The following is an 18,587-nucleotide window of genomic DNA, read 5'->3' on the forward strand; positions in this document are numbered from 1 at the left end:
GCTATCCCGGCGGCCCCTCCGCCACCGCCCTTTCCGGGCCTCGCAGCGCCGACTTCCGCTGCCATGGCGGCGGCCGTCCGGCTGCGGCGGAGGGTGCTGCTGGCGGTGCCGTGGCGCTGGTGCTGCAGCCCCCGCCGCGGGGCAGCTGACGGCCCGCCGGCCGGCCACGTCCGCGCCGCCTTCCTCCGCTTCTTCCAGGACCGCCACGGCCACCGCCGCCTGCCCTCAGCTCCCGTGCGGCCCCGCGGCGACCCGCGCCTCCTGTTCGTCAACGCGGGCATGAACCAGGTGCTCCCCCCCAGTCCCCTCTTTCCTCCGTCCGCCCCGGGGCTCCGGCCCACGCAGGTCCTTCCGCTGGCTCCCGAGGAGCGCGGCGCATCTCGGGGTAGAATCATAGAATCAACTAGGTTGGAAAAGACCTCTAAGATCATCAAATCCAACCTCTACCCAAGGACTGCCAAGGCCACCACTAAACCGTGTCACTGAGGGCCTCATCTACATGGTTTGAACACTTCAAGGGATGGTGATTCCACCATTCCCCTGGGCAGCCTGCACCAATGCCTGAGCACCCTCTCTGTGAAGAAATTTTTCAAGTATCCAACCTAACCCTCCTTTGGCACAGCTTGAGGTCATTTCCTCTTGTCCTGATGCTTGTTACTTGGGAGAAGAGACCAATCCTGACCTCACTACACTCTCCTTTCTGGCAGTTGTAGAGAATGATAAGGTCCCTCCTGAGCCTTCTCTTCTCCAGACTAAAAACCCCCAGTTCTCAAAGCTGTTTGTCATCAGACTTATTCTCCAGACCTTTCACCAGCTTCATTCCCCATCTCTGGACCCGTTCCAGTAACTCAACATCTTACTTGTAGTGAGGGGCGTAGAATTGTGGCAGGGCAGGCTCCTACATGGGCTTATCACACTGCTGCCCTCCCATTCACCTCTGGCTGGAAAGGCACAGCCCCCAGTGCCAGTGGTGTCCAGCAATAGCATATGTTTCTCTGCCCTAATTTCCAGTTCAAGCCCATCTTCCTAGGCACGGTGCACCCCCGGAGCGAACTGGTGCAGCACCGGCGGGTGGTGAACAGCCAGAAGTGTGTGCGAGCGGGAGGGAAGCACAATGACTTGGAGGATGTGGGCCGTGACACTTACCATCACACGTTCTTCGAGATGCTGGGGAACTGGTCCTTTGGGGATTACTTTAAGGTGAGGCAATAGGAGAGAGCCTTCTCTGGGGGGGAAAGACAGCCTTTCTTTCAGAGCTGTGCTGTAGTGACGTAAGACTGTGCAGAAAGCATTTTGGTAAGCTCCAGATGATGTCTTGGGAGCTCTGTGGCCTGGAGTACAGGTACTCAGCTGGTGTTCTGAACCACTAAACGTGCCCTGCAGGCTCTGGAAAAGGTCAGCCTGTCAAAGCTGCGAACAGCACGTACAAACCACAGTTCTGTATGTGAATGCCAATGTTGACCATTCGGTATGTTGCAAAAAGATTACCAGTTCATTTGGTGCTTCTTACTACAAAGTTTGAAAAGGGGAGAATGATAAAAGATGCTATTTTTTTTTTGGCAGTAACTCTGCTAGTAAGTACATGGTTGTAGACAGTGCTGTGATCCTGAAGGTCTCCCAACAATGTAGTGATGTCAGTTTCACCCAGGCAGCAGTGAGCTGTCTCACTTGCCTGACCCTCATCCTGCTCTTTGCAATATGCCTTAAAATTGGGAAGGGAGGGAGCAGCAGAAATTAACTTCTTTGGTGCTTGACTCTCATCCTAAAGAGCCTTTCTGCATCGTTGTGCATCCCAGATTACTGTGCTTCATTTGTGTTCCCTGCTTGCTCAGGAGGAGGCATGTAGCATGGCCTGGGAGCTCTTGACAGAGGTCTACGGGATCCCCAGAGATCGTCTCTACGTCACCTATTTTGGTGGAGACTCCTCGCTGGGGCTGAGCGCAGATGAGGAGTGCAGGGACATATGGCTTCGCCTGGGGTAAGCATGTTAGAGAAGAGGTTCTGAGAAGTAGGGCTGACACTTTGGTCTCCATAGTCCCCCGTTTGCTCTTTAGTTGACGTGAATGAGATGTAGGGGCCAAAAGTTGTCTTTTAAACTCATTTTGTTTCTGTTTTGTTTGGGCTGTTAAAAAAGTCAGCTGGGCTCTGGGTGGTCTGGGGCACTTGACCTTTAAGCTGTTACTCAGATGTCATCAGTCTGGGGAGATGTGTACCTGAGTCTGGCTGGCCTGGATGAAGTGTGTGAAGGATCTCTGATCTTTTGCTTCCTCTCTGTCATGAGCTGCAGAAAGTGTATTTGAAAGCTAGCTTCAGTGTGAAGCCATTGAAGGGAGTGCTGCTCTGCTTTGGGATCTTGTCCCGGACTGTATGTGGGTTTTGAACCCAAGGCAGCCAGCTCTGTGCTGCTGTTGGTGTTCACCCTTGTCCGCTGTGATCAGGTTTTAGCTGTGCTGGTATTCACTCCAAGGAGGAAGACAGCTCATTAGTGGAGGGCCTGACTCTGTCAGCAGGAGCCAGATTATGTTTGCCAGCCATTCTGGGCAGTGAATATGATCCTGTCTGGTTTGGTCCAGCTTCTTCCTACTAAGGAGAATAATTCTGTGTGAACAGAAGCAAAGGAATCCTAATGTGTTTGGTTATTGAGTTTGTAGTAGTCACAAAGGATTCCTTCCTTCCAACTTTCTCTATGATCTAGGCTACTGTGTGCTTTGTGTGCATGCCCCACATGTTATTTTCCTTTCCAGGGTGCCTGCCAGCCATGTGCTTCCTTTTCCATTGAAGGACAATTTCTGGGAGATGGGGGACACAGGTCCCTGTGGTCCCTGCACAGAGATCCACTATGACCACGTGGGTGGTGGCAGAAATGCTGCAGCGCTGGTGAACCAGGGCAACCCCGATGTAGTGGAGATCTGGAACCTGGTCTTCATGCAGTACAACAGGTACCAGGCATCTAGTCTGAACTCCAGAGTCTTTCCCCCTTGTCTGACTCCAAAACTGTATGTCTGTATTTTCAGACATCTCGCTGCTTTCCAGGAGGTTACAGTACAGGAGCAAGAAGGGAAGCTCTGGATAGATGTCCAGTGTGGTTTTTGATCCCCTTTGTTTTATTTGTCCTGTCTTTCTTCAACCTCAGTTGCTTATTTTCCTTCACTGCTGCATCCCAGAGGTCTCTTGAGGTCTGCAGCAGCCTGGAGACACCTGCAAATGGAGAAGTGACCTTTGGCTGCTGTCTAGAAGGCCTTTTTCCCTATGTTGCTGTCTATCCTGACTATCTGATGTTCAGATCCTTGCTGTCTGACAGTGTCTGACAAGGCAGGCTGCTGTTAAGTCTTGTCCCTGAACATCCTTTTGTTGGGTCACCTGCTGTTTCTGTCCCCCATCAGTCTCCCATTTTCTGTTATTCACGTGCTCCTTTTCTTCACCCCTGAATTGACCCTTGCTTTTCTTTTGCATTTTTTTTTCTCCGGCTGGCTGACAGAGAGGTGGAGGGGAATCTGCTTCCCTTGCCACAGCATCACGTGGATACAGGAATGGGCCTGGAAAGGCTGGTGACAGTTCTGCAGAACAAACGCTCCAACTATGATACAGATCTCTTCACTCCCATCTTGGATGCCATTCACAAGGTAGCAGTGCTTCTATTTAGAGTCATAGCTAAGCAGAAGCTGCTTGAGTGCAGACTTCTTGCCTGGTGCCATGGCAGAGCCTTCTCTACATATGTCACTGTGTAGTAGTTTGAGAAGGAAGTATGTCCAGAGCAGCATTCTGGGGAAACTGGGGAGAATTCTAGGCTGGAAATGTGCTAGGCTATTAGCAGTGATGATGCATTTTTCCTCCAGTTTCTTAAATTCCTCAGTGCCATGGCATTGGCTGACCTGGAAGTCTTGGTCTGTAATGCTCTGGAAGAATTTAATGAGTGCACCTCAACTGCACGTGGTTCAGAGGTAGTTGAGAAGCATGATCTCAAGTGTAGCTGGCTGCCTCATGTATTGAAACTTTCTGCTGCCGTTAATTTCTGCTGATCTGTCTCCTTGCTGGTTTTTTTTAGGGCTGCAGGGGGCCTAGATACCAAGGTCTGGTTGGGGATGCTGATGTTGGCCATGTGAATATGGCTTACCGTGTGGTGGCAGATCATGTGCGCACCTTGTGTGTGTGCATCACTGACAGCGTCTACCCCGGCTTCTCAGGAGCAGAGTAAGAACATAAGGAAATGGCATCGGGTGTAGTGAGTTTGCTCCAGAAAGGAATATGGATAGCCAGGGGAGAGGTTCTGGTGTGGGCCCAATATAGGGAGTGCATGAGCTTTGGGGAGGCAGGAAGGTGAGTCTGGGAGAGGTTCTGATATGCAGGCTTATCCTTGGGTGCATGTAGAGTGCTCAGAGCAGCTGGCCTGTGGCAGTAGATGAGGCCAGAGGAGCTGTGGCACGCTGGATGTGGGAGCTGGGCAGAGATGCTTACATGGCTGTCCAGCAAATCCTGCCCTGTTTTCAGGCTGGTGCTACGTCGGATCCTGCGCAGGGCTGTCCGCTTTTGCTCTGAAGTCCTTCATGCTCCACCTGGGCTCCTGGCCTCCCTGGTGCCTACTGTAGTGGAAGTTCTGGTGAGTAAAAACTGCTGCCCTGGGGGAAAAGAGTATCATACCTGGCCTGTTCTGCCCCATGTCCCTTTACTGTATGCTGTCAGGAGATGATCTTGGATGTGAACCTTGAAGCGCCAAAAGGGTGTATCTGGTGCTGTGCATCACAGCAGTAAAAATCTCTTGTCTCTTGATCATTTGTGATGGGAAGGCCCCTTGTTTGACCAGTGGTACTGTCAGCACAAGTATGTGTGTAAGTGTATGCAAGCACACACTGTTCCTTAAATGCAGTGGCTTCCAAGCTGTTACATCTTGTTTAAACCATCTGAAATTGGTCCCTGTGAGTACTAACAGCATCCTAAAAGAAGATGCTTTCTTCCTATGGTGAATGGATGTGTTTGCCAAGAGATGCTATGCAGAGGCTAGCAGAGGCAGGTCACAGGGAGAGAGCCAAGAGATAGCAGCTGAAAGTCCTAAGTGTGATTCTTCCCCTGTGCTGCTGGCCCTGGAGCTGTGTGCTAGGGCTCCCTTAACGCTCACATCCTTGAGAAGCCTCTGTAATGCTTTTAGCACACTGTTAGATCCCCTGAGGAAGATGCTGAGGATGTTATCACTAACTGAAGCTCACTCCACAGGGAGATGCTTATCCAGAGCTGACAAAGAATACAGACCAGGTAAGTGATACGGAATCTCCTGGAGAGAAACCCCATCTCTCATTATCTTTGTGAGGCACTGCTGTTGGGCAAAGTCAGTCCTTCCTTGGGACTTAGCTGAAAGAGTTTGTATAGACTCCTCCCTAACCATGTTTGCATGGTGGGCTGAGACATGCTGGGAGCACAGGGGTACGAGAGGTATCTGTGGCAGATTTTCTTGCAGGAGTTCTACTAGATGCTTACCAGGGACTGCTTGTCCTGGCATGATGCAGCTGTTGCTCTAAAAAAGCTACTTTTGTTGAGTGCACGTACAGCCTGTCCTAGCCTGGGTACTCTTTGTCCAAAGTGGATTGGTGATTTCAGACTAGTCCTGGCTTGCTTCTGCTGACAGCAACTGTGATGAGCAATTTTGCTGGCTGTTCCAGCCATGCAGTTTTTAATTGGATCACAGACATGAATGTCTGACAGGGAGCGTTTGTCAGCTTAAAACTTTCCCCAGGCAGATGCTTAGTATTTCCTTGACAGGAACAGTGATAGGAGCCCCAGTGACTTTGGCACTGTTCAGTAATGCATCAAAGCGATGTTGTGATGGACACTTAGAGAACAAAAAGTCTGGTTCAAGCAGACACTGTGTTAGACACCTGCTTGATTTGCTTTGAGCTGACTGTAGCAGGGCTGAGCTGAGCTGTGAAACTTCCCAAGGTGTTGTGGCTAACCCTTCTGATCCTTGAGCAGATCATGGATATCATCAATGAGAACGAAGCCGCTTTTCTGTCCTCCCTTGAGCGTGGGAGGCGCATCATTGAGCGGACAGTGCAGCAGATGGAGCCCTCCACAAACTTCCCAGGTGAGTCTCTCTCCTGTGACAAGCTGAACTAAAAGATGGTTTGATCCAGGCCCTCACAAAGCATTGCAGTCAAAACTGGTGGACATTGCGTCTCCCACTTGTTTTCAGTAGCCCTGGCAGAGGAGCAGATGTTGCTCCTTTCTCCAGACTGCAGTTGTTTCCTGACACTTTGTTCTCACAACAAACTAGGCACCAGGCAAATTAGAAATATTCCCTTGCTGCTTTACTGGCCAGTTAACTAGGTCCTTACAAGTCACAGCTGAAAGAAGGAACTGGGGACCCAACCAGCACAGCTGCCTGTTGAGATGTGCTGCACTAAATTTTAGCAGGAATAGGGCTGTGGGGCATCATGAATACTCAGTCTCATGCAAGAGCAACTGCATGGCTTTTCTTCCCCATTACTGGTTGAACACAACATATATGAATACAGTTCTTATATGAATACAGTTACCAAGGCACACATTAGACTGGTCCCGTTGAAGCAAATCTTGAGATACCTTTGCTTTCTGTGTTTACACAGAATTCATGTCCTACTTTTGTCCTACAGCTGAAGTAGCCTGGTCTCTCTATGGGAATCTGGGATTTCCTCTGGATCTGATTGACTTGATGCTTGAAGAAAAGGGAATCAGTTTGGATTCAGCTGCTTTTAGTGAACTTGCTCTGGAAGATGCGAAGGTAAGAGGGAGACTCACTCTGTCAAAATAATTCAGAGCCTTCCCTCTCGCCTGTGAGCACGGATGCAGAATTCCTGTCACTGCTGAGGCTCTTTGAATGCACCACAGGGCCATGTGCCTTTTCCCTGAAGGGGAAGTAGGTCTGAAACCTCAATGGGGTCACAATGCCTTTGCTTTTGGGTGTGGGATTGAGAGGTGTTGGCTGGTGATTCTCTTCAGATCAGTAGAAGTGTTTTATGATGCTGACTGTTGCTGGAGTGAAGGTTATCGTAGCATTATATAGTTCAGGAGTGTCCTGTCAATCGTTTAGTCCAACTCCTCACCCAGAGCAGAGCCAGCTTAGACAGCCCAAACAATAAGTGATTTATGAAGAGTTTACAAAATGTCCTTGGTCTCTGTAGTGCTGGAAGACTTGCATTGCCCACCACACACACACACATGCACACACACGCCCCCATGTAGTAATTCGTTCAAGGTCTCGGTCTTCTGAGTTTTAATGGTCTAGATGTTGCACAACTACACAGCAAGCTGTGCCAGGAGGGTTGTGTTAGCTGTTGCTTACGGCCTGCCTCAAGACTAGTACAGGGTGGTATTGAGTCCTTGTGGGGTTTGAAGGAATGGGGTTGGTTTAGCAGTAGGCTCCATCAGCTTGGATCTCAACAAGCCTTTTCCAGGAAGGTAAAGAAGTTGTTCCTAGCCTTATAGCTCCAGTTATCAGTTTGAGTGCTCCCAGGTATCTCCCATCATTTGCTCATACCCCTCAGTGTTACACTTTATTTGTGGTCTTGGCAGTCCTGGGGTAATGGTTGGATTTGATGACTTTAGAGGTCTTTACCAAGTTAGTTGATTCTGTGATTCTCTGCTGTAGCGGAAGGCTCGTGGCCCCCAGGCAGGACAGGAGGAAGACACAAACACACACCTTGATGTGCACTCGCTGGCTCAGCTGCAGAGCAGCAACGTGCCTGCTACTGATGACTCTCCAAAGTACTCCTACACACTTGGGCTGCACGGGCAGTATGGTAAGTGACCAGGTCCTGTCTGTAAGGCAAGTTCTGCCTGAGGGCACTAGAATCACTCACAAGACTACTTCTACTGCCTAACCTCATGCGTGCAGAGCATGCACTTTGTGATTCAAACCTGTCCACCTTGCTGCCACATCTTTTCCCTGCCCCCGTACCTCATCCCAAAGTAGGTGCTTTTGTTATGGCTGCTGGTATGTCCCCAGTGACAAGAGCTAGTGACAAGGTTGTGAGCTGTGGTCTGGTATTACTGTGCAGTGGTGAAAAAGAGACTGTTTATTTCTTCTAGCCATGACTCTGTCCCCAGCAATTAGGCTTCTGGGTCTGAGCGCTAGGAAGAATGAAGAATTATGCAAAGGGTTTAGGTGGCAGTTTAAAGCCTCACACTTACTATTTCTTTGGCAGACCACTAGATGCCAGTGCAGGCTTTTTATCATTGAGGGTAGCTGAGGTTGCTGGTGCTCTAGGGAAAGCATAAAGCTAAACCACAGAGTAAGTGGTGGTGTGGCTGTCACAAACCATTAGAGATAGCTGAGTACAGCCAGCTCCGTCACACCCAGGGTGCTGGTGGCAACCACACTAAGCAGAAAGTGAGGCAAATCAAGCTATATATCCATGCAAGAGCATAACGGAGGAAAAAAGCCCAGCAGTGACGTTGGCTGAAATCTCCAAGCTAGAGCTGTCTCACCTCCTCAGTCGCTGAATTGTGGAATAATTCAGGTTGGAGGGGATCTCTGGATATCTTGATCTAAGGAACATTAGCTGCAGTCAGCTCAAGTTGCTCAGAGCCTTTTCTATTTATGTTTTCAGTGTCTTTAGTGACAGAGATCTCTCTGTTCCCCGTTCTTTATCACTCAGTATGAAAAAGTCTATTTCTTTACAACCGGAATTTCCTACACTCTAGATGCAGTCTCACAAATGCTAAAGAGGGGTGAATAACCACTTTCTTTGACCTGCTGGCTGTGTTTGCGTTCATACAGCCCAGCAGGCAGGCAGTCAGTCTTCCTTGCTGCAGGGGCACCCTGCTGACTTGTGTTCAGCTTGCTCCTGAGGACCCCAAGGTTTCTGTCGGTCCATTTGTTTGGCCTGCTGTGATGCTTCTGAAAAGCAGCCCTGCTCTTCAGTGTGTCAACCAGTCCCCAGCAGTTCATTGCCATACAGAAGCAGGATATGGGTACATCCCATCTTGTAGTGTGTAGTCATTAGAGAACGGTCTCAAATGGTATATGCCCTAATACCAGCCACCAAGTAGCTTTACTAGTAAAGGAATATTGAACTATTAAGCAATTCTATGTGAGGTCAGCCGCCCAGCCAGTACCCACCTTATGGTCTACCCACCCAGCCCATATTGCCTAAATTTGGCTTCAAGGAGCCTACAGAAGAGCATGTTAGAAGCTTGCTGCATCGAGGAAGGCAATATCGCTGTTATCTCTTGTCCACCAGGTCTCTCATCCCTTCATAGAAGGCAGGCAGGTGTAACAAGCTTGCAGTGTAGAGAGTTGCAGATGTGTCTGTGCCACATCTTGTTCTGTCAGGCTCATGTAGCGCTAGATTGGGTGTCCCTGCCAGCTCACCTACTACTTAGCAGGTCTGTCACTAAGTAAGTGGAGGGTGATGTAGTTTCAAACAACAGCTCCTTTGTGCTTTCTGCCAACAGCAGTTCCACTCCTACCAAGGCAAAGGAAAGTGCCAGCTTTCAGAATAGACTGGGTATTGACAGGGTTGGCACAGGGAAGTGGTCCCTCCTTTCCTGCTGCAATCTGACAGGGTGTATGCACTAATTGCTGTCATCTTCTTTCTCCTGACAGAGTTCAGCCCATGCCAGGCCACTGTCCTGATGCTGTACAGAGATCAGTCTCTCCAGAAGGAGGTTGGGGCAGGGCAACACTGTGGTGTCATCTTGGACAGGACTAACTTCTATGCAGAGCAGGGTGGGCAGGACTGTGACAAAGGCTACATGATACGGTTAGGGCAGCAGGTAAGACCCTTTGCTTCCTGAACCCAAGGCCACTGTGAGTCCTGAGGCCAGGCAGAATACCCCAAATGATAGGCTGGTTTGCTGGGTTAATCTTCTAGCTGTTGCCTTGTGAGAGTTCCCTTGGCTTTGCATCAGGGTTGGTAGGGTGAATGAGAAGCAGCAGTATCTTCACAGAGGTGTACCTGCTGCTCTGGTTGTCTCTGTCAGCCCTTTGAAATTCTGTCTTGCAGAGGAAGACTGTAAAGTCTTCTTGGGTCTCCCTTCAGTGTGCTGCATTCTTGAGGTTGCAATGCAGAGAGAAGGCAATCAGTGACCAGAGAGTCTGTGAGCTGAGTAACATCTCTGGCCAGTCCTGGACAACTGCAAGTAGTGCCCCACCCGAGACCCTGTGCAAAAACTCTTATCCCTCCAAAAAGCATCAGGGAGGACCTCCACTTCCCCAGCATATTCCTTCAGCCTTGCCAGAGGGAAAACTTTGACCCTCTCCTGGGAAGTTACATGGGGTGCAGCTTTTTTTCCTTCCACATTGCAGCTCTTGAGAATCACCCCTGGGCCCTGATGCCACCTTTTTAGCCTTGCAGAATGTGATAGTGGCTTGCTCAGCACTTCTCAAGCTGAAGTGGGGATCAAGTTTCTGTTGCCAGCCCAGTGAGGTAGAAATGGCACCTTGGCTGCCTGAGACAAGTGCCTTGGAATCTGCTGTCCATTTTCTCATGGACAAGCATCCTTGTTAGGATTCATCAGCATTGGTGATGTTTCTGCCCATCCACTGCAAGCTGACAACCTCAGCATGTTGTGCAGTGAGTAGCTGGATGCAGGGAAGGTCTGAGACTCTCTGGTTGCATGCACAGTAAGTTTCTCCCTGCTTTTGCCACCCTGTCCCTGTCTTAGGGATCAGTGGGGGTTGTGTTTCCCAGTCAGATCAAGCAGGCACCTATTTGGATTTTCCCTGTGTCCTAAAGCTCATCTTTCTGTCTTTTTGCTTAGGACATACTCTTCCCTGTAGAGTCAGTTCGTCTCTGTGGTGGTTACGTGGTCCATGAGGTCATTGCTGTGGAAACCCTGCGTGCTGGTGATCAAGTGCAGCTCTTTGTGGATGAGGTGATAACTCACTGCTTTTAACCTTTTCCCAGCCTTACTTTGAGAATCCTGAGTAACCTGGGCATGTCAGAGCCTTGTCCCATGTATTCCTGAGACTGCTCTTCACCATGTTGTGCAGTGGGAAGGAGACCTCACAAGTGACTCTAATCTTCTATCAGCCACTGGTCTGTCCAGAGGTATCCAGCCTACCCTTTGCTGTTTTACAGAGGTGATCCCATGGCAAAAGAAGTTAGATCTGCCCTGTGACATAAATTAATCTGACAGCTGTACTACCCATTGTTTTTCTTCCCATTCCCTCATGTGCAGCCTTTCCCCTGTCTTCCTGCCACCCCTGCTCCCCTGAGCTGTGGAGAACCAGCACTCCCTGCCAACCTGTCTGTGCTCTCAGGCCCGGCGGCTGGCGTGCATGACAAACCACACCGCGACCCACGTGCTGAACTTCGCGCTCCGCCGTGTCCTGGGTGAGCACACAGAGCAGCGAGGGTCCCATGTGACAGCAGAGCAGCTGCGCTTCGACTTTGACACCAAGGTGACTCTGGACTTGTGTTTGCTTGTTCTCAGCACTACCAACATCCTAGTGCTGGCCTTCTCCCCAGGGCTTTTTCTCCTCTTGCCATAATCACTCTTTCAGAGACAGGTCGTGGTTTATCTGAGCAAGGAAACTTGGTTCTCTGGACATGACTGCTCTGCTTTGCATTGACCTGACTCTGAGCAGGGCTTGCTGAGCAGATTAATGAGGGTCAGAAGGGAAAGGACTTAGCAAAACCAGTCATGAGACCTACTTGAGTAGTGTAGAGGTGTCTGAAAGATTCACCATCTTGGCTGTGGCACATTCCTGATGTCATCCAGGTGAGAGCAGTCAGGAGCTGAAAGCTGTTGGATCAGACTGAGCACTGGCCCTGGTAACCTGTCACTCACTGCAGCATCTCTCTTGAAGAGTTTGATTGATTCTCTTGTATCAAAAATCCTTATCCCTCATGGGAGGAGTTGGTGGGAGGGTCATGATGCTCTCAATTCCCTTTTAAAAGTAGGGAAGATGAGATGCAAGGGGAAATGGTTCCTTGCTGTTCCTTGGAGGGGGCTGTCCCACTTCTCCCTCCTTTGTTCTATACTTCGCAGGAGGCTTCCCTTGAAAGTGTCTGATTTACTTCCTCAGGGCCCTGTGACTGTGGAGCAGCTGCAGCAAGTAGAGCAAGTGGTCCAGGATGTGATCAAACAAAACGAGGTTGTGCATATGGCTGAGGTCCCCCTCACATTGGCGAGAAGAGTTCAGGGACTCCGTGCAGTGAATGAGGTATGACAGGATGGCAGCATGCATCTTCATGAGCGTTCTCCTTCAGCAGCGATCATCTGGGTCACAAGAGATGTTGATGCAATGGGTTTCTGCAAGGGAAACGACTCCCAAAACTCAGGAAGGAAAATAGGACAGAGATGAGATCTTGGGACACTGTGTTGTAAACTGTGGAGGCTGGTGATGCACAGGCTTTCTGCTCATTTTTCTTGACCAAAAGCTTGTGTGTCACCCAGTTGTTCTTTCTCCCTTTACTGTTTGGTAGTGGGGAAAAAGCAGTGCTCCCCTGACTCTGGGGCTACTCTAGAACAGGGGAAAAATGAGGCAGACACCTGAAGCAAGCAGTTAAGTGTTTAAGTGCTCCTGAAGGACCATGTTGTTAGCTGCTGATGCCTGTCTCCTCTGTCAGGGGTATCCAGATCCAGTGAGGATAGTGTCCCTGGGGGTCCCTGTGGAGAGTGTGCTGACCCGCGACTCTGAGGCTGCATTGCAGACCTCTGTGGAGCTCTGCTGTGGGACGTAAGTGGCTTTTGCTTGCAGTCAGAAGTTATGTTTGTGGGCACCAGTGGCTGAGGTAGAGACATTCTTGCAAGCTCCCGTCTCTGTCCCTGTGCAGCTAAGTTTCCTCACCAGAAAGATCTTGTGAGGACAGGATGCGCTAGTTATGAAGCTTTGGAAATCCCAGGCTGAGAAAACCCCAGTGAAATGCAAAGCATTTTTCCTTGCTTCATAGTCTGAAACCAATCTGGAAGCAGCAAGGGACCAGCAAAGTGTGGAAAAGGAGTGTGTGGCCAGTTACACCAGCATTACAAAGCTTTGGGGTTGCAGGAGAGCTGGGAACCCAGCAGAAGATCTGGGAGGGTTGTCAGACCTTCAGACCACTCTGATTATTTTAATTAATCGTCTTTGCCCTCTTCTGCTTTTAGCAGTAATGAGAGTCAAAGGAGAGTTAATTAATCTCAATACAATGCTGACACACACACAAAAAACCCAAACAGGAGCAAATTGGCCTTTGAGTAGATACAGCTGGAGATGAACAATTTTCTAGTCATGAGATCATTCTTGTGGGAGTACTGGGACAAGAAACTGTATGGGAGCAGAGATGATCGATTGTTGTGAAGCTGAAATGATTACTTGTGGTAACAGAATCTAAGACACTGTACTTGTTTTCATACCCAGTGTTTAAGAGCCAAGAAAGAAAGGAGAGGTTGTCAGTGCCCTGTGTCTGCACAAATACATTATGACTGGAGTCTACTGGCCACTCTGTGAGCTGGCCTGACAAGAGAATGGTGGAGTTGGAGGAAAAAAGTGCTTTTTACAAGATCTAGTAGCAGCCAAGTAGAAGAGAAAAATCCCAATTCATCCCACTGCTGAAGGAAAGTAAGGCAGAACTTGGCTGTTATGCACCATTTGACAGCAGCCTGCTGAGTGGGTAGCACATAGGTTCCTCTAGAGTAGCCTCAAGTTTCTGTCTGTTGCATGACAGGGTACCATCAGGATTTTAGGGATGGGAACAGGTTGCAGCTATTTGGATTGGTGAGGGGCTGCTGGACTTGAGCCTTGTCTAAAAGGAAAGCTGGCTTCCTGATTTCTGTTCACAGAGAGCAGCTTGTTTTCTGTTCTCTGCTGACTTTGCAGGCACCTTCTACGAACAGGAGCTGTGGAAGATCTGTCTATCATCAATGAGCGTCAGCTTGTTAAAGGGATTAGCCGTGTCATTGCAGTGACAGGGAGACAAGCCAAACAGGTAAGAAAGGGGGAACTGAGATTTCTGACGTGTTGAGATAATGCCAAAAGGAATCAATTTTGTAGGTTCCTGCATAGACAATTAGCTTCCCTATGCTTTGGCTGGAGTGTCCCTGCTGCACCTGATCTGGCTTCCTTCTTCCCTCCTGAACTCAGCTGTGTTGCCATACCTCACTCTTCACCTCCTTTCCCCCCATCCTAGTCTCCTGTCTCCTTGGCCTTCATTCTGTGCCTCAGACCCCTTTTCCAAGATAAGCACTTGGCACAAAAATACCAGGAAGCTGTTTGATATATATATTTATATCACCTAGCCATATCTCCTCTGGACTACAAATTTCAATCCCTGGGTAGGTGCGCAAAGGTGTGATCCTTTGTGCTTTGGTTTCACCTCCTGCCTATCACAGTTGGATTTGTACTTCATGATTACAGGGCTCTGACCTCATTCATACAGCCCTTTTGCTTCTTTTCTTCAGTCTTTTTTTTTTCCAAAATGTTCTGGTCTCTATAAAAAAGTAAGAAACCTGCTGTTGTGTCTCTGGGATCACACTGTCCTTTAAATATCTGGAAGTGTCAGGGGGCCCCACGAGTTTGCCTGCTTCCTTTAAGGCTACAATCAGAAGGGAAGAGTGACTCACTGTCGGTGGAACTGGGAAGACTAAAGGCAAAGCCCACCCCTGCAAATCTGTTGCTTTTTGGCTGATTGTCCCCTCTGCATCTGTGACCCTTGGAAGGCTTTTCTTAGTGCAGAGGAATGAAAAGCTGCAGGGCACATCTGCATGCTTTGCTGGATGTGCTGACCTGGAGAGACCCCAAGACAAGCTGAGTGCATGTGTTAGACAGGGGAGAGTAATCAGAGAGAGTGAGTGATTTGAAACAAGGGACGTGTGTCCAAGCTGGACACAGCAATTCTCGCTGTCCACAGCTTGTCTTATATACTTTCTGCTGTCCTGGTCTAAAGTCTCACAGGACCATCATGGGCACAGAAATCTGGAAGGGAGGAAATGCTCCAAAGCATAAGGATTGTCACTGGTGAAAAAAGCTTGTATTAAGTTTTTGAGGGTTTTTTTGTGTGTGTGAGGAGGAAGGTTATTACTAATTGTAGCATTGGTGTTGGGGAAAGCAATAAGAAACATACACCAAGATCAGCTGAACTCAGGAAATACGCTTGAACAGCTGATGACACTTAAAACACTTTAGTTTTAGTGTTTCTTTTGTTTCTTTAGTCAGTAGTTTCAAGATTGCTCTTGATAATGAAATATGATAATGAATAATTTTGATAATGAAAAATGAGCTCTGAGAAGTAAATAGGGCTGCCAAGTTTTTCTCATTGCAATCCTGATGACTTGGTGTGAGATACTGAGGAAGCAGGAATGCACGACAGCTTGTCCCCCAAGGTGTGACTGTCTAGTGTCAGTTGCAAGTCTTGAGGGAAGCTTTTGAATAGAGTCTTTTTAGGACGTTTGTTCTTAAAGCCTCTGTAGGTGTCTTCCCACTAGATCCTGAGAGCACTCCAGTGCTTATGACCCTGCTGCCTCCCCACGTTCTCCATCCCTGCTCATTCTTTCTGTTGCTGCATTTGACGCATTCTTTCTTTCCATCTCTCAGGCTCGGGAAGTAGGCCAGTGCTTGGCTATGGAAGTGGACTCTCTCTCTCTCCGAATGAAGCAGAGGAGCACCTCTATTCCTGAGATGCAGAACCTCTCCAAAGAAGTGGGCCAGTTGACCAAAGTAAGGATTACATTTCTTTACAGAAAGATGCCAGCACAGACTTGAGGCACGTGACTTCTTTCCTTCCAGGTTCAAATCTTACCATGGTCAATAGCAAGGGCAAGTTGCTATCTGCTGTTGCCTCTTTGATCACAAAAATTTCTGCCAGTGTCTAGATGTCTCTGTTGCAGGTGACATGCTGCCAGAGGGAATGTGAGAGAAGACAATGGTGGGGAGGGTAAAGCAGTGAAAGAGGGCTCCTGGGCTTTAGGTGCCCAGCTGAAAAGAAAGCTACACACCACAGTGACTGCTGGGCCTGATCACATAGGGGTGTAGGAGCGTCTGTGAAGAGGCCAGGCTCCAGCCTGACTTCCCAGAGAACTAGCAAATAATGTCTAGGTACAGTTTAGTGTCCTTACACAGCAAATTGTCTTGCAGGTGGTGACTGAGACTGCAATGCCCCAGTGGCAAAGAAAAGAACTAGAGACCATCCTTAAAGTGCTGCAGCGAACAGCTAACACAGCTGTCAAGAAATTGGAGATGAAGCAGGTACCGTGGCAGCAGCACACTAACCTGCAGCCTGCTGATAGCAGAGCTGGTGTCTCTGTCACACTTCACAGCCACTTGGTCACTAGGATCCCATTAGAAAGCAGGTACAATCACACAAAGTGCAACACAAGCCCTGTGTTAGGCTGATTTCACTAGCGTTAACCAGGGTCATAATTTAAAATGCAGTGAGTGACTGACTGGGCTTTTGACACTGCAGAATCCCTCTGTGTGTCTGCCTGTGAGGATGGAGAGCCCCATACCAGCACTTTCAGCAAACACCAACAGGCAGATAGGCGTTGCCTCCTTGTTTATACATGAAGAAGATGAGATGGCCCTGACAGTGGGATTTATGAAGTTATACAGTAAGAGTGTGGCAGGACAAAGCATTTCTCCCAGCCATATGGATATTGCATTATTAAAAGCCCTTTGGAAGTGCTTATTGGTCACTTAGTGTTCTCAGCAAAAAACATCTTTTTCTTAAAGAAGGAGCATCTTGCCACAGAAGCCCTCCTGAGGTACTTGGAAATGTGTGTCCAGGAGAGAGGCTGGGGAGTGAACGAGTCACTCTCTATTCCACTTTTGACAGGGGTTCATATCTGCTTGATTTTGAGGAAGGAGGGTTGTACAGGTCTCCATGTGGAGATTTCAGTCTGCCAGTCCTATTTTGACTGGTGTTGACATACATATCCCCTCTATCCCACAGAGCAGCACTTCCATTCCCTTTATATATATGTTGCATGCATAGATCCCCATCCAGCCCACTCTGCCACCTGTAGCCCCTCAAGTGCTGTTTGTTTCCTCTTCTAGGCGGAAGAGAAGGCACAAAACCTGCTAGCAAAACATTGCAGCCAACCTGTCATCGTTGATACTGTCCCAGCTGATTCCCTCTCTGTGAGTAATCTGCTTGTAATTCTTGCAAGGGTAATTCTTGTTGGCCTCAGGTGCTGCATGCAGTAAGAGGGACCTGCTGGGCACATTTTCTGCTGCATGCCAGTTACCTTTGCTGTAGCCTGACCCCTCTACTCCCTGCCTTTCCTAGATCCTCATGAAGGTTGTGAACCAGCTGTGTGACAAGTCTCCTGGCTCATCAGTCCTGCTGCTGAGTCCTCAGGCTTCTGGTGAGGTGCTCTGTGCCTGTCAGGTGTCCAAGGTAAGCATAACCCTGCCCACAAAGAGGGATTGGACCTGCTACTCAGCAGGTCCCCATTGAGGCTTTTCTTGGGATTCTGCACAGTGTTGGAGGGTAATCACACAGTGAGAGGACATGAGATGACTGTACTGGGACCAGATAAGCTTTCAGTCTCTGCTGGGCACAGATATCTCTAGATGTTCCAGGCCATGTTTGCCCAGGGGTAAACATGTATTCCCCAGGGGCAAACAGTATTAACGTATAAGTTCAGCCTTTTCTGTCCTCACAGTCATGACTGCCTCAGTTAGGGAGGGCCCAGGCTGGGTGAGGAGAGGATGTTGTTACCTTGTTTTATCCAGATTGCAGAGTGCTCACCAGTCTAAATGACTTTGTTCTGTGTCTTTTCCCCAGAATTGCCTCCCTGTGTTCTCTGCTGCTGACTGGGCTGTGGCTGTCTGTGCACAGATGGAAGGGAAGGCAGGAGGCTCTCCCGTTGTCGCTAAGGGCAGTGGAAATGCCAAGGGCATGCAGGGAGCCCTCACTACTGCACTGAAGTTTGCTCAGAGTAAACTGTGATGCTTTGGTGGCAGGACAGCTGTATGCACCCCAGCTGCAAGCTACGTGGACACTTGATGCAGAACACATATCCTGCTGATCTGAAAGGTTTAACAGCTCCCACACTGAGCATTGCTGCAACCAGTGCATTGGAGAACTAGATTTCTGACCATCCAGGATCAGCAGAGACCCCACTCCTGATCCCACTGACAGAAAAATGCTGCCTGTTGTCAGCATGAGCGTATGGGGATTGAGCCTGAGAAAGCATGGGTTGCAACAGCAGGTCCTGCTTCTCCTGGAAGAGTGCGGTTCTTGCCACAAGACCGGCACAAATGTTCTGTGAGAGCATAGGCAGATGGCACAGTGTTATCCTAAAGCCATTAAAGGGTAGAGAGTGTCCAGTCCCCTGATGTTTCTTGTTAGCTGCACCTTCTAATCATCCCTGCCTCCACCTCTTTGCTTTGGATGAATGTTCTTACCCTTGTTTCTTCCTGCCATTCCCTTGTAACTCCTTCTCACACTGCCTTCTGGCTTCTTCCTTACCAGCACCTACCTAAAAACCACCACGGATGTGGTGAGCTGTGTGAATGGGATTGCTGTGTTGCAGCATGGAACTCCCTGCAGCACTTAGCTCCTTAGTCTTGAGGTGAGCAGGTCTCTCTCCTAAATGGTTGTTTGTCACAAGCATCAGCAGACCCAGCAAACTCAACTCATTGTTAGTGATATGTTGAGCTCCTGGCCAAAGCACCGTTATTTTACATGCAG

The 18,587-nt window shown here is 49.1% G+C and overlaps 1 protein-coding gene across 1 annotated transcript; it reads left to right on the plus strand.

The window, feature by feature from the left end:
* The first annotated feature begins 40 nt into the window (after positions 1–40).
* AARS2 (alanyl-tRNA synthetase 2, mitochondrial) lies at positions 41–18,219 on the plus strand. Its single transcript, XM_061470939.1, has 22 exons — positions 41–288; positions 1,012–1,200; positions 1,833–1,978; positions 2,745–2,939; positions 3,479–3,623; positions 4,046–4,191; positions 4,489–4,597; positions 5,209–5,247; positions 5,962–6,073; positions 6,621–6,748; positions 7,616–7,766; positions 9,575–9,744; positions 10,732–10,845; positions 11,234–11,374; positions 12,002–12,139; positions 12,546–12,655; positions 13,775–13,883; positions 15,488–15,610; positions 16,028–16,138; positions 16,946–17,029; positions 17,178–17,288; positions 17,679–18,219. Exons 1-22 carry the CDS (start codon positions 64–66, stop codon positions 17,841–17,843), a joined length of 2,961 nt encoding a protein of 986 aa, XP_061326923.1. The 5' UTR covers positions 41–63; the 3' UTR covers positions 17,844–18,219.
* The last annotated feature ends 368 nt before the right edge of the window (positions 18,220–18,587 follow it).

This window comes from Pezoporus flaviventris, unplaced genomic scaffold (assembly GCF_033815535.1).
Source record: "Pezoporus flaviventris isolate CSIRO_AGI_PZ_B2104156 unplaced genomic scaffold, CSIRO_AGI_Pfla_v1 ptg000066l, whole genome shotgun sequence".
Taxonomy (NCBI): domain Eukaryota; kingdom Metazoa; phylum Chordata; class Aves; order Psittaciformes; family Psittacidae; genus Pezoporus; species Pezoporus flaviventris.

Excerpts from the sequence above, each read along its gene's own strand:
- AARS2 (XM_061470939.1), top strand. The coding sequence starts at position 64 with ATGGCGGCGGCCGTCCGGCTGCGGCGGAGGGTGCTGCTGGCGGTGCCG. Across the intron at positions 4,192-4,488 it reads CCCGGCTTCTCAGGAGCAGA|GCTGGTGCTACGTCGGATCC; the intron begins GTAAGAACATAA and ends CCCTGTTTTCAG. Across the intron at positions 5,248-5,961 it reads TGACAAAGAATACAGACCAG|ATCATGGATATCATCAATGA; the intron begins GTAAGTGATACG and ends ATCCTTGAGCAG.